This window comes from Phyllopteryx taeniolatus, chromosome 11, assembly GCF_024500385.1.
Source record: "Phyllopteryx taeniolatus isolate TA_2022b chromosome 11, UOR_Ptae_1.2, whole genome shotgun sequence".
NCBI classification, from domain to species: domain Eukaryota; kingdom Metazoa; phylum Chordata; class Actinopteri; order Syngnathiformes; family Syngnathidae; genus Phyllopteryx; species Phyllopteryx taeniolatus.
Genome location: NC_084512.1, coordinates 28819576 through 28834949, shown reverse-complemented (window position 1 = coordinate 28834949; position 15374 = coordinate 28819576). Strand labels below are relative to the sequence as shown.

Below are 15374 nucleotides of genomic sequence, written 5' to 3'. Positions count from 1 at the left end.
TACAAGTCTGGCTTTTCAAGTACAAAATATCACTGTAGTGATGTAGAGGCCTCAAAACCTCAAGTATCACATATGATGTGGAAATTGTCTCCAAAATTGTCTCCAAAATTCACCCTAATTCAGTGTTTTTTTTCTTTTAATTATTTGTACTTTCTACATTATGTTCTAGATGGATGAAGCACTAAATGCTCTCTTGAAGGGACTTGACGTCATCCAAATGTCATTCTACATATTTAACATAATTGAGGAATAGAAAAAACTTTTCATGAAAAAATAGAACATTTATAAACATATCTAAACACGTGAATAATGATTATCACCGTAGAAAAATAGGTTTCATCGTGAAACAATCCAAGGCAGCATTGCAAAAAAAAGCTCTTGCAATTTTGTGAAGTTGTCTCTGCGACCTCCCGTCCGGTCGCGCTCACGTCGAGGAAGACCACCGGTTTGAGGACGACGTTGGTGGCTTCTTTTGCCACTTGATTCAAAGTTCTCACTTGTCATCTTCATAGAGGAGCGGCTGAGGACCAGGAGAGAGCAAAGACACGTGGATCATCAGTGGAGGAGAAAAGGCTAACTTCACTCAACTTTAATGACTGGACACCACTCAAATTGAAAAAATAACACTCTAAAAATACAATTCTAACCACTCACGTTTTGGAACTACACCAGACCTCCGCATAGTAGCGGAATTCACCTTTGTGCGGATTCTTTTCCCGTTTTTGGACAGGGGAAACCAACCCTTGTTTTTCGGGGGAAAATGCTTCATTGGCGGTACGTCCCCGCTTATTCAAGAATGTTTTGGGTTTAAAAAAAAACCCCATAATGAGCATAAACTATTCACGGATTTTCGCTATTGTTGGTCGATTAGTATTATTATGATAGTATTTGTACTTTTATTCACATTTCCAAAGCAGTCATGTCTTTTACCTTGTTCTCCAGAACTCGGCTGCGGCCGGGAAGTAGTTCTTCCAGCGTCTGGGCCGGCGGTGCGTTCAGGGTCTCCGGCAGCAGGAGCGCCAGACCTCCGGCGGAGAGGCCGCTCAAACAGAAGACGGTGAACGGCATGGCTGTGGCCAACGCCCGCTGGGAGAGACGCAACGTCGCAGCCGTCATCCCAATGCATACAGTAGATAAAAAAAACAAAACAAAACAAAAAAAAACTACTACAAGTACGGTACATACGTACTTACATACGGTCGAACCTCGATTTAACAGACTCATTGGAAACTTGTGTGGAGTTTGCGTGTTCTCCCCGTGCCTGCGTGGCTTTTCTTCGGGCACTGCGCTTTCCTCCCACATCCCAAAAACATGCGTGCTGGGTTGAGTGAAGACTCTAAATTGCTCGTAGGTGCGAATGTGAGTGCCAATGGTTGTTTGTTTGTATGTGCCCTGTGATTGGCTGGCGACCGGTTCAGGGTGTACCCACCTCCTGCCCGAAGATAGCTGGGATGGGCTCCAGCACGCCCGCGACCCGTGTGAGGAGAAGTGGTGTAGAAAAATGGATGGATGGATGTTTTGTACATAATTGCAAATAATAAATGAAAATGTTTGAACATTTTTCAAATCTGTTGAAACTTACTTGGCTAGTGCACGGCGGGGAGTGATAATGGCGAGTCGAGGGTTGCTTTCATGAGCCGGTTCTTTTTTTTTTCCAGTATACGTAGCAAAAATAGCATAGACAGTCCAGAGACTGCAACTGCACGACGAGCGCTCGCCCGCTCCAGTAAACAACAGGCATAGATGTGAAAAGGTAGATCGGTGAGCTGCGCGCCTACAGCGACACGAAGCTAATTTCCTCACATTTCCCTTGATTGAACGTCGCCACATCCCACATGGCCGCCACGTAGGCACGTCTGTTAGCCGGATCGAGTCTTCGTACTGTACAGCGGCGCAACCCGTTAATACGGCTCTCAGTCTCTGCCCGTCGACTGTGCCGCAGCCTCAGAAAACAACAGCACACAAGTCACACGTACATCAGATATCCGTTAAATCGAGCTTCCACTGTATAAATTTCAACCCAGCAAATAACTTGGTTAGCGGGAGCGGCGGTGTTACCCGCCAGCCGCGACTGTTGCAATTCCCGCACATTTGGCGGGTGTCGGTGTCGAGCCCCGCACCCCTGTACTTATTTTCAGACCAACAAAGTGAAACGGTGAATTTCCCGCCGCACACCGATTGGGAATCACGACCAAGGAACACGCATTCTCACCGTGGAAGGAACAAACGGAGCGAGAATTCCTCCGACTCGGCAGGACATGGCGCAAACTCCCAGACCGGCGTTCCTGAAAGCAGCGAAAGCAAACACTTGCGATTGCGCCACAGCTCGAGAAGAAGGTGGCCGCGCTCACCTGAGCACGGTGGGGTACAGCTCGGACGTGTACACGTAGACGATGTTGAACGCCGCGCTGACCGTCAGTTTTCCCAACAGCGCCAACGCCGTCACGCCCAGCGACGAGCCTGCGCACACGCGCACGTACGTAAGGGCCACGATCAAATAGCGATTTGGACATTTTGTAGTGCAGCTCAAATGTGTAAATCCCTAAATCTCAGGATTTAGGGATTTCTAATGGACGTTTTAGAAATCCCTCAGTCCCACTTTGTGGTGCAATCTACTCGTTTGTCTGACATTTTGAAAAGTTGGGACTCATAGTTACACTTTTGAACATACAATCCATCAGGTTAAATAGGGTCCTCCAGGACCTACCTGGAGGAAAGGACTTCTTTTGTAACCATTGGAAGTGTTCAATCTCATCGAATGGCAATGACCTATGGCGTCCCTCAAGGGTCAGTCCTTGGACCCCTCCTGTTCAGCCTGTATATGCTACCCTTGGGGCAAATTCTTCAGAACATTCATTTTGACTATCATAGCTATGCAGATGACACACAGTTATATCTAGCAGTGTCTCCAGATGACTCCAGTTCAATTGAGGTGTTGTGTCACCGTCTAAAACAGATAAACATCTGGAGGAGCCAAAATTAAACCACAACAAAACTGAGATCATTCTTTTTGGCAATAAAGAAAAGAGGATTGCTGTTAGTAAATACCTGGAGTCACTCTCTTTAAAAAAAACAAAGACCAAGTCCGAAACCTTGGTGTTCTGATAGATTCCGACCTGACTTTCAACAGTCGTATCAAATCGATGACTAAAACGGCCTTCTACCATCTGAAGAACATATCCAGGGTGAAGGCCTGCATGTGTCAAGTAGACCAGGAGAAGCCCATCCGTGCTTTTATCTCAAGTCGACTTGACTATTGTAATGGTCTTCTGACTGGACTCCCTAAAAAGAGCATTAAACAGCTGCAGCTCGGGTTCTGACCAGAACAAAGATAGAGCATATTACTCCAATTCTAAAGTCTTTACACTGGCTTCCGGTCAGCTTTAGAATTGATTTTAAAGATCTGCAAGTGGTCTATAAATCACTAAACAGTTTAGGTCCTGAATACATGAATGAAATGCTAATGGGATATAAACCCAGTCGGGCTCTGAGATGGACAAATAGTCCAAAGCAAACATGGTGAAGCAGCATTTAGCTATTATGCGGCACACAAATGGAAGACGTTGCCAACAGAAGTGAGGTCAGCCCCAAGTGGGCAGGTTTTGAAGGCCACGTTAAAAACTCTTCTTTTTCCCCCCCCAAAGCTTTTTAGAGCATTTCCACTTTAAAATGATATTTCTTGCACTGTAAGCTGTTTTAAATGTTTATAAGCTGGTTTTTTTCTTTGTTTTGAAATTCTTTTAATCATGTAAAGCACATTGCGTTACCTTGTGTGTGAAATGCGCTGTATAAATCAATTTGCTTTGCTTAACTTCCTTGAGATGGACCTGTATTACAACTAATATATTCCTTGGCTCCATAAAGGTCTCGTCACATCGTGTATTCTAATCAGTCAGGTCAAACCGACATTACAACATGACAGAAATAATGGCTGCCAACTTACGGTAATTCACTTACTTTATTTTGCACACCGAAACTTTAGAGCATGATTCGACAGAACGGCGGCATGTTTACGTACAACCGTCAGTGCTAGCACTTGCTTGCTAGGCTACATCACGTTTTTGTTGCCTGCTTCAGAATCCGAATCGTCTTTATTTTGCTACGTATGTCCAAAAAACACACAAGGAATTTGTCTCGGGTAGTTGGAGCCGCTCGAGTACGACAGCAGGGAACACTTTGGAGACAGAAAGACATTGACAACAAAAAAAAAGTCACTGAGCAATTAAGGGCTGCTAGTTATCTGGTAATGCCGGTGCTTTTTTTTTGGGGGGGGGGGGGGGGGGGGGGGGGGGGGGGACACAATTGTGCAAAAAGATGCAGAGTCCTCTAGCACTTGCTCGCGAGCCGTATCGTATTCAAAGTAGGTGAACATACCTCAAGCGAGCCTTAAACCAACGTCCTCTCCTGTCCTGACCACCAACACACGGTTTTCCACATTTTGTCCTTATAATACAGTCGGCGCGATCCACTCTGGTTGTCGTCGCCACGGTAACGCGTGTATCCGGTCGCATTTGCGTTGACGAGATAAAGCCCAATGATCGTAAAAAAACGGGATGCGGTGTTATCGGAAGACAAGATTTCATTGCAGTAGTTTGACATATTTGTCTTGTAGTTTGATCCGGGCATTACGTGTTGTCAGTCTCAGACCGCACCGCCGGTTTTTATACAACTTTATTGGCCGTCAGATACTACGTCAAAGGACACGCGACAAGGCTAAAAATAAACGAGCTCTTGGGTTCAAATATACTGTGCACGCGGCGACGCGGAGTAATTGTCTTTTACGGAGTCGATTCGTGATCAATTGATCGGATCGGCGAATTATGACATTAAAGCCGACCACGATAAAGTGCTAAATATCGTCCGATACCGATCAGCCCGATAAAATGGGTGTAAAGTGTAATTCCAACTGCCTCCAAAGTTCAAGTGCAATGTGATGCTTTACCTCCATGGGGCGCTGTACTTACTAAAGGAAGAAAGGTGCATACACGTCCAGATTGGACAGAGAACGTTCACATTCCAGGGTTGCTCCACCCAGAGCGCGTGGCTGGCACGACGGCGCAAAAATGGTCAACTCTGACCGGGCTTTTGAAGAATTGCTGCGCTCTGTTTGCAGCCATGATGTTAGTGTAAGCAGTGCATGTCAGCTGATCTTTTTCCCCCCCGATGAATCGATAAAATCGGCCCTACGTCACACCATAACATTACGGAGACATTTTGACGGAATCCAGAGGAAGACGGGATACATTCCCGACCGCGCCTTCCTCGTGCTTCCTAATCGCCGGCCTGACGGGTGCCGCGGCGACGGCGACGGCGTCGTCTCACCTGCATCCTCCGGGACGAAGACGGTGCAGAGGCACGCCGATGCAGCCAAACATAAGAAACCCGACAAACTTTTCCTCCGGCCGGCCCTGAAAACACAACATCACACTCACGTCTTGAAAGGACACAAAGAGTTGACGGCGAGGGTTGCGTTCCGCAACTTCCTGCGACTGACAAAAATCCGCCAAGTACTGACCACGTCTTTATTGTATGATTTACATACAAACCCCAGTCCCAATGAAGTTGGGAGGTTGTATAAAACATCAATAAAAACAGAATGTACAATGAGTTGCCAATCCTTTTCAACCTATATTCAAGTGAACACGGTACAAAGACAAGATATTTCCTGTTCAAACTGATGAAGATCGATGGAACTATTGACAAATTTTGAGTTTGATGGCTGTCGCACGCCCCCAAGAAGCTGGGACGGGGCATGTTTACATCTCCTTTCCTTCAACAACACTCAACAAGCATTTAGGAAGGTGAGGACACGAATTGCTGAAGCTTTGTACGAAGAATTCTTTCCCATTCTTGCTTGACGTACAACTGGAGTTGCTCAACAGTCCGTGTTTTTCTCCATTGTGCTATTTTGTGCTTGATAATCCAACGGCACAGGTTTTCAATGGGAGACAGGTCTGGACTGCCGGCAGGCCAGTCTCATACTCGCACTCTTTTACTAGCGAGCCACGCTGTTGTAACACGCGCACAACGTGGCTTGGCATTGTCTCGCTGAAATAAGCAGGGACGGCCTTGACAAAGACGTCGCTTGGATGGCAGCATATCTCGCTCCAAAACCTGTACGTACTGTAACTTTCACCACGAATGATGCCGTGACACATGCAAGTTACCCATGCCATGGGCACTAACACACTCACATACCATCACATATGCTGGCTTTTCAAATTTACCCTGATAACAATCCAGATGGTCCTTCTCCTCTTTGACGCGGAGGACACCACGTCCATGCTTTCCCAAAACAAATTGAAACATGGACTCGGCAGACCACAGCACACTTTTCCACTTTGGGTCAGTCCATTTCAAACGAGCTCGCGCACAGAGAAGCCGGCCAGCAGCGTTTCTGCCTGTTGTTGATGTGTGGCTTTCGCTCTGCATGGTAGAGTTTTAACTTGCAATTGCAGACGTAGCGACCAACGATATGTTAGCTGACAATGGTTTTCTGAAGTGTTCCTGTGCTCACATGCAGGCAATATCCTTGACACAATGTTGGTTTTTTAGTGCCGTGCTGCCTCAGGGGTTGAAGGTCACGGGCCCATGTGTCCACGTCCGTGTGTGTGTGTGTGTGTGTGTGTGTGTGTGGCTCACCAGGGTTTGTTCATAAAGTAGATGCAGAGCGGGTAGGCAGGCAGCTCTACCAGGCCGTACATGGCCACGTTCAGGTAACGACTTCCTGACATGTCGCCGGCGCCCAGCGTCAGGCCGTAATACACCAGACTGCACACATACCTGGACGCACGCACACACACAGACACGTGCGTGGACACGTCAATGCACACAGAGACACACAGACACACACTAAAGTGAATTTTTTCTTTAAACCAATCGGATGACTTCGCTTCTTTCTGCTCCCCTCGTGCGGCGGTTGCCATGGATACGCATTGTCAACAAGCGGTCCTCACCAGACATACATGAGCAGCAGCGTCCTGAGGCGGAGGAGAGGATGGCTCGCCAGCTGCAGGAAGCCCGCCGAGCCGCCGCCGCCCGCCCGGCGCAGCGTCAGGTTGGGGGCGGGGCGGCCGTTCGTCAGCGCCATGTGCCGCATCACCTCCGAACACACGCACACGATTCGTCACGAAAGTTCCTCATGGATTCAACATTTCGAGAAATATTTACGGTGGCACCTTGACATACGAGCGCCCCAACTTGCGAGTTTTTGAGCAATTAAGGAAGTGTGATGCCCTGGCTTTGTGGCAAAGAGGGCCGCAGTCGGCGATGCTTCAAGTCGTTGACTGAACGAGACCAGGCATGCGGACACATAGCCAATAGGTGGTGCTCAAGCACCCACCCTTTTGCCCGATACCAAAAAAAAAAAAAAACAGCCCTTTTTTGCTGCAGCCCATTTTTCTTCATTCATCAATATAAAAAATAAAACTCTCTACCATCAGTTTTCCTTCTTCTTAATTGTATGAATCATTTTGGTGATGGGTATCCTTTTTGTGGCAGGAGCACCTGCTCCCAAAATGTCCGAGCATGTGCCCGAACAGGACCGACAGCCAAACACTCCCAAATACAAAATGACAACACTCGTAAGGAGCTGCTGTAGGCCGCCACTCACGCTTAGACACTCACACGCAGACTAAACATTCAAAGCGGCCGATATTAGGTTTTTTTTTCTACATTAACTCATTACAACAAAAGACACAGATAATGACATTTAAACAGATACTACATAAAGTATTGTAAAACGGACAAATGTTCTGCCTGTAATTCATTTTTCATATCAATCGGCCAATTAAACAGTTATCGGAATTTTCTTCTGCCAAATATCGTAATCGGCATGGGTGTAAAAAAAACGACATATATATTGGTTGGGCCCTAGTTATTATTCTGTTTTTATAAAGCACATTTACAGGGTGCTGTTTTTATTGTCCTTCTTACAAAAACATTCCAATTTGTTTTGTTTGGGGAGGCTGTAACGAATTAACGGCATTTTTGTTCATATCAGCGGGGAAAGACGTTCTGAGTTACAAGCGTGCTCACGGAACCGATACAACTTGTATCTCAAGGCACCGCCGTATAAAATGTTGCTCGTCACCATTGTCCGCGATTAGAACCGGAAGTGCAAAAAACTGGATTTTGCTCACCACGATTCAAGCGTCAAACTTCGGCCGGGTACGCACACACGAAGGCAAGCGCGCTGCGTTTGCCCCTTTCCCGACCAAGCACGTCCAACGCCAGGCAATCTTTATGTTTGAAGGGATTATCCTTCGAGCTGAGGTGTGTTAAGAGTAGACTTGTCCTAAGAATAATTCGAACTCATTTGTGAAGCTGCTGAGTCATGACACCATGAAAAGCGACGCGGAACGGAATGTAGCCAACCCAAGAAGCGGCCATGAGTGAAAACGTTTTGGACGACATCGCCATTCTCGAAGGCTGCGGCGTTCGGAAACACTCGGTAAACAAGAGCCAATGTCTGGAGCGTTTTTGTTTTTTTTTCCCTTGGCTTTACGTGTGATCTCATGAGATGTCTGCCTCGGAGGACCGACGGCGCCACAGAATCTTGCCGCGTGCGGCGCCGTGTGTCGAGATGATCGGAGCGCACCGCACACGTGTCGACCAAAAGTGTTAAATGCCTGATTTGATATCTTCATGTGTGGGGTGTGTAGCAATTCGAAAAATCCTGATGTGCGTACCAGGCCTACGTTTCCCTCCAAAGCCCCTCGACTGACCTCCTGTGCCCGCCGGGTGCGGTTGCGAGAGTAGAGCCACCGAGGAGACTCCGGAAGCATTCTGGGGACACGAGAGAGGACACTGTCGAGACGGTCGGACGGTCCCCGTCGAGCGGGCGCGGGCACTCACGCGGACAGCAAGAAGCAGAGGACCCCCCAAGTGTTGGCCGCCGCCGCCAGGGTCCTCCACGGCCGGATGGCGAAACCCAGAGCTGCGAAGAGGGCGATGCCCACCGCAAACGTCATGCTGGTCAGCGTCCCTGCCGGCAAAAAAAAATCTTGCCCGTCAGCGACCGTACGCGCAAAATTCAACTATGTCAGTCCCTTCGATCTCCGTTACCATGGAAACCGCAGACAACGAATACATACCGCGCACAAAAATGTCGGCATAGTCGCCCATAACCGACAAATCGCGCAGATTATACTGTAGAGTATCACCAAGAAATTGACATCGGTCAGCCACAACAAGCGCAATATTCAACTATGTTCGTGTTACCGTGGAAAAAATGCTCATATGGTATGCGCAAAAGGTTCGAGGTATTCGTCTTTTGGGGGTGAAATTCCAGGATGAACCTCAAAGTCCACAACAGCGGCGGTTCTCGAACTTTCGCCATGGAACAGCACCCGAAAAAAGAATGAACTCTCCGAGTAACACGACAAGGAGCGACATTCCAATGCAGAAGCCGAGTAAGCCGAAATATTTAATTAGAATGTTTATTTAAGTTGTAATCGTCAGGAGACAAAAAAGTCCACATTTGACATGGAAAAACTTCCAATTACACATAAATAAAGTCATAATATTGCAAGAAAAAAATAACATGCAGTCGCTGCGTTCGGAACCATTCATCCTTCCCGACTCGCGAATCCCTACAAAGGGATTTTTAGCTCGTCGATGAGTTCAGATGTCCTGAAGTTTTTTTGTTCAGCTCCTTCTTGTCCAAAAAAGGTACTGCAATGTTCAACAGTTGGACTTTTAAAAGTTTACAGAAGGTCAAATTCAGTTGAGCTGTCAAGCTTACAGTGCATTTGAAATGGCAGCCAATTGCATTGCGGCTGATTCGTCACGTACACGACGCCAAGGAAGCGGGTACCTGTCGTGGCCCAGTAGGACCTGCCCACGTACTCCTGCGTCAGGGTGAAGCAGACCAGCCCGATGGCGCCGTTCATCAGACCCACCAGGAGGCGCGACGCGGCGAACACCTCGTAGCTGGGAGACGCCGCCGTCACGTAACCCAGGAGCACCTCCAAGAACAGAGCTGCACGCACGCACACACGCGCACGCACGCACACACCCCTTGTCACGTGCTGCCGTGGAAGAGCGCAGCGCGGCGTATCGTCTTGTCGTGCGTCACCGGGTTGTTGGGGTTTCGGGTCAATGCTATTTTTCATGTGCCAAACATATTCGTGTTGTGTCACTTGTTTCCTGTCATGTTATTATGCCTGATTATTTCGCGTGTTACGCCGTCACGGCGCATGTTGTCGTGTCACATCTCGGATCGTTTCGTCACGATGTCGTGCTTTCGTGACACGCGTTCCGCGTCACGCCGTCAAGTCTCGTTTTTTGTGTGAAGTCGTTACGTCGAGCGATCCGCGGAACGTCGCGGGTCACGTTGTCGTGTCGTGCGCGCCGTTTGTTGTCCTCACCCACCCGTCAGGTAAACGGGTCTCCTGCCGACGGTGTCGGAAAGCGGTCCGAAGACGAAGCTCCCGAGCAGGAGGCCGGCGAAGAAGAGCGATCCGGCTAAGCCGACCTTGTAGGCCTGCCGCTTGACCAGGAGCCACTGAGGAGAAGGAAGAGGAAGAGGTGCGGTCGGCCACGGCGTCGGGCTCCCCGCGCGGGGACGCTTCCTCACCTCTGTCACGATGGAGTCCACGTCCCCGAAAAATGTGACCGAGGACACGAGGCCGTCGTGCTTCTCCACGTGAAACTCTGGAGTGGCTCCCACCAGAACCACCAACATGGACTGACACGCCATATACACCTGGAACACATACAGACGGCCACACTCCACGGACGCTCACTGTACGCCGGAAATACGCTCATATAACACAGGTGCCCAACACGTCGATCGCCATCGACGGGGAGCTCTTCACGCCCTTCGCGATAGAAATAAAAACTATGATCGTGATATATTTTCTTCTCATTTTAAATACGTCTTGGTTGGACACTCACAAGTCGGTTCTTCGTTAAATTGGCACACCAATTATGAATCTTATACTTTTGTTCATTTTATTTTGAAAAGCCTAAAACGGTTACGCTGCTAGTGCACCTGCAAACTTCACCAGGTATCGTCAAATTGATCTGCTCCGGCAAAAAAGAAAGACGTACTTCCATTTTTTCCATCAGGACTGGGAAAAAGAATTCATCAAATGGGAAGACGAGATGCCGCATATACAAATATCGTGTGCGTCGATGAACAAACGAGGCGACCTCGAGCGGCCGCACCTTACTCGTGACAACTTCAAAGACATTCCATTCCATCCATCCATCCATCTTCTGAGCCGCTTCTCCTCACGCGGGTCGCGGGCGTGCTGGAGCCTATCTCAGCTATCATCGGGCAGGAGGCGTTCATTCCGAGTTAGCCATTTATTGGAGAGAAGCACAAGAAACCACGCGGACGCTGACTTGACTTCAATGAGTTTTTGCTGACTAACAAAACAAAGAAGAAATTCAAGCAAGGATTCAAAGTGTGCGTCAGTGTCGGCGCCAGAGCGCATCCGATGGGCCGGGGGGCACATTTTAACGCTCAAAAAACACACACTCAAGCCTTATCAAATACATGTGCCACGGCAGTGCACGTACACACACACACACACACACACACACACACACGTTGAAGCGCGCAGTCACACGACATTAAAACTGGTAGATGCCACAGCTGGCACACACATTTAACATTAAGCGTTACAAAACAAGTTTTCAATGGCGGACATGATTCTGATGTCTCTCATCAGCTACTGCTGTGAAGGCGCCAAACGTTGGGAGAAGTTTGAAAGCAGTCAGCTGACTGATAATGACGAAGTGACACGTGACAGGGACTTGGACAGGAAGTGAATGGCTACATGCAAAGGAGCAACACCGTTGTGCTGATTTTTATTTTGGTTTCCTTGCTTTAGCTCACCGTTAGTGGCTGAAATAAATCAATTTAGACTTTGATTAAATTATATATAAAGATTGGCACGAAAAGCCCCGCAGGTCACAGCTCATTAAAAGTCATTTGACGGCGACACCGGTGGACGTACTAAAATCATCAGGCTGCGACACCGCCGCCCGACAAAATACGTCATCGGTCCGCGCAGGCGCACCAAATCAACAAACTGAGGATAGTACTTTGTTCAGAAGTCAAATAACAAATAATTACAAAGCTGTTTAACGAAAGCCGAATTGAAGAGTATTTCGGTTATCATGTTAACTCGTTGTCAAAATCAGTTTTAATTTAAGCCGATAACATAAATAGTTACACTTGGTCCTTTTAATAACGGAGTTTGGCACGATGTACACTCGCGAGGACGGCTTACGTATTTGCCAGTACGGCATCCATACATGCCTACGTATAAATATGTATCGTCAAGCGTTCATTTGCACGTACACGCTTGCGTGGCCAAAAATCGGACGTGCGCGCGCCACGTCACCAGTCACCACACGAAGACCATTCGGGCTCTTAAATGTTTTGTTTGTTTTATGTTTTGAAGCCGGTCAAGTCTCACCTGAGTCAGAGCCAGGACGGCCACGGCTCGTTTCTGGTAGGCTCCGAACTCTCCGACCACCTGAAAAGCTTCCTCCACATCCATCCCGATTCCCGACACCGAAAATCAGATAAAGAGGATCGAGAAGGAAAAAAAAAACAAAAGAAAAATATCCGAAACCACTTCCGGGTTAGCATCAGAGGCGCCGCCATGTTGCGCGCTTATTGTTTTCGACAATTTTGGAATTACCAACAAAACAAGGCTGTCATAAAGTTTTATACCCACAAATCCAAATGTAGTCATTCAAAAGCTTTTTTATTATATAGTTTTGTTTGAAAATGAAACTAGACAATATTTAACACCAAAAACAAAAAAGCAGTCCAGGCTGTTGCTTCATATTCTTCAGTCCAGGCTGTTGCTTCATATTCTTCATTTCATGCATTTTAAATAACGCTGGCTTCTCTTTGTAGACTACGTTGTCTGTCTGCTTGGTTTACTTGTATATTTACAGTGCCGTGAAAAAGCATTGCCCCTCCTGTCAAATTCTTTTTGCACAGTTTCCCGACTTTAAGATCATCAAACAAATGCAAATATAACACAAGTGAACTTAAAATGCCTTTTTTTTTTTTTTTTTATATATAAATGGTGATTTAATTTATTTAGGGGGAAAAAACTATTCAGTTACCTGCCCCGATGTGAAAAAGGTAATTACCCCCCTTGAATTAATTGTGGCTAATCACAACTTTTGGTTAATTTTCACAGCTCACACCCAAGCCTGGCGGCACGGTGGATGACTGTCTAGAGTGTCAGCCTCACAGTTCTGAGGACTGGGGTTCGATCCCCGGCCCCGCCTGTGTGGAGTTTGCATGTTCTCCCCGTGCCTCATCCGGGAGGCCACAAAGGAAGTCAGGACAACTTGTAAAAAACTGCAGGCCTCCCTTGCCTCAGTTTTGTTCATGACAACAATAAGGGAGAGACTGGAAGGCAAAAACAACTGCTGACCAAATAGAACACAAAGGCTCGTCTTTGCAAAAGAAAACCTGAATGACTGTGTCTTGTTACATCTGGTGAAAATGAAGCACAGCATTTAAGAAAAAGAACATGATGGCAAGAGTCAAACATGGTGATGGTAGTGTGATGGTCTTGGACTGCTTTTCTCCTTCAGGACCTGGACAACTTGCTGTGATGGATGGAACCCTCAATTCTGTTCTTGACCAGAAAGTCCTGGAGGAGAATGTTCAGGCATCAGTTTGTGACCTCAAGCTGGGGGGTTCTGCAGTACAATAACGACTCATTTGGACTCAGCGCACAGCTTTATCGAATAGAAGTGCTCTGCGGGATCTATCGGCAATTGCAATTTTTTGGCTGCGGCTCACTGAATAGAAATGCACTTTGCATGTTTGCTGAAGCTAATCTGTCGACATCGTCCTCCGTCTCCATGGCAACTGCAGACGGCGACAGGCGATCAAGCGTCGGCGTGCAGCGGTTTGCTCACCGCCAGTTCCGTTTCCCGGTCGGTAGCGCGCGAGGCTGCGCCGGACCCGTTGACGGTGACGTCGTTTCGATTCTTACAGTAGAACCAGAACACGCCAAAACAGACCGCGGCAACTATGGCCAGGGCTCCCACACACGCGCCCGCGATGACGCCCGGTCCCGGCCCGGGCCGCTCCCGATAGAACGGGTTGTACAAGGGTTTGCTCTCCTTCCGGCCCAACGGGTTCTCCATGGCGCACACGAAGCTCCTGACCGCCTCGGTCGTCCGGTCGATCACCTTGTAGCTTTCTCCCACCGTTTCGGTTCCGGGTTCGGTTCTCCAAAAGTAAGTGAGCGCCTCCGCGCCGCTGGTGTTTCCGCCGCAGCGCAGCGTGCAGTTCTCGGACTCGGCCGAGCACGCCACCGGGCTCACGTGCACTTCCGGTTCGGGGACAAGTCGGAGAAACTTGACAATGAAGTCGTCGTCCTGCGACACGTCGTTCAGCGCCAGCGTGAACAGGCCCGCGTCCGTCGCGACCGCGTCCGCGATCTCCAGCGTGCCGGTGCTCACGTCGAGGGCGATTCGGCCCTTGAAGGTTTCGCCGCCGAAGTAGATGGGCCGCTCAAGGCTTTCGTACCACTCGGCCAGAAGGTGGCGGTTCCGCTTCCACTCAATGCTCGTGATGGGGCCCCGGAAGACCGGCCGCAGGGTCAGCTTCTGGCCCTCGGCGAAGTGCACGTCCACACCGACGGCGGCGCCAAGCAGCGACGACCAAAACAGCGACAGCAGCGGCGCTCGCTTCATGTTCGTGCACCGACGCGACTGCTTTGAAACGAGCCGACCGCGTGTCCACTTCGCCGAGGGCGACAAGGAAACTGGAAGTCGGCGTTAATGGCAACAATGGTGGCTGGCCGACAGTCCCTCGAGCACAAAGTAGCAACGAAGTCCCCTCGCTTGCTGTCGGCCCCGTGAGAAGAGTCACTCTTAATCCTCCTTGAATGTTCAATCGTCAACAAAAACAACCCCTCCTCTATTTTGCCGAATTGAACAAGCAAAGCGCACGTCCAAGCTCACCCACAATCACCAGAAGTACGCCTTTAGTCGTCCGTGTCGACGCCACATCCAAATTTCCACGTTGCAATTTTCTCCCGCTCGTCCACTTCTACAATTACCACTTCTGGAAACGTCGCTAAAGTGCTACTTTGTGGCGCGCAGAGTCACTGCTTCGTCTTGGCCGCCATTTTTAATAAGGCGTAACTGGGGCACCGCATTTGAAACACAAAGTCACAAGTACCGTTACGTCACAGACAACGAATCGAAATCCACTCATTGGCTGCTGACGCCGTGGAGTGTATTTTAAGTCTTAATCACGGTATACTTTGAATGTTTCGCAACTTAGCTCTCCAAAAACAACAACTTTCAACCCTCTTAGTGACATTGCCTGAGACTTCTCGATCATTCGAGTTTGTTTGCGTCTCAGGCACGTG

At 48.5% G+C, this 15374-nt stretch overlaps 2 protein-coding genes across 11 annotated transcripts; both read right to left on the bottom strand.

Annotated features, from left to right (window-relative positions):
- Nucleotides 1-118: 118 nt before the first annotated feature.
- On the bottom strand, nucleotides 119-12588 carry slc22a15 (solute carrier family 22 member 15). Of its 10 annotated transcripts, none has more exons than XM_061790216.1 (14): nucleotides 12435-12587; nucleotides 10580-10708; nucleotides 10371-10507; nucleotides 9818-9982; nucleotides 8857-8986; nucleotides 8691-8787; nucleotides 6957-7102; nucleotides 6643-6783; nucleotides 5323-5408; nucleotides 2352-2460; nucleotides 2213-2285; nucleotides 2059-2127; nucleotides 931-1086; nucleotides 119-520 (listed from the first exon to the last, which is right to left on the bottom strand). In XM_061790216.1, exons 1-14 carry the CDS (start codon nucleotides 12516-12518, stop codon nucleotides 507-509), a joined length of 1536 nt encoding a protein of 511 aa, XP_061646200.1. In that variant the 5' UTR covers nucleotides 12519-12587; the 3' UTR covers nucleotides 119-506. The 10 variants fall into 10 exon arrangements, with proteins under 10 accessions (XP_061646200.1, XP_061646202.1, XP_061646199.1 ...); XM_061790218.1 differs by having other exon boundaries at nucleotides 8727-8787; XM_061790215.1 differs by having other exon boundaries at nucleotides 10375-10507.
- A 123-nt stretch (nucleotides 12589-12711) lies between these two features.
- LOC133485875 (uncharacterized) lies at nucleotides 12712-15223 on the bottom strand. The gene has a single exon (XM_061790226.1). The coding sequence runs from the start codon at nucleotides 14689-14691 to the stop codon at nucleotides 13879-13881; it is 813 nt and encodes a 270-aa protein (XP_061646210.1). The 5' UTR covers nucleotides 14692-15223; the 3' UTR covers nucleotides 12712-13878.
- Nucleotides 15224-15374: the final 151 nt, after the last annotated feature.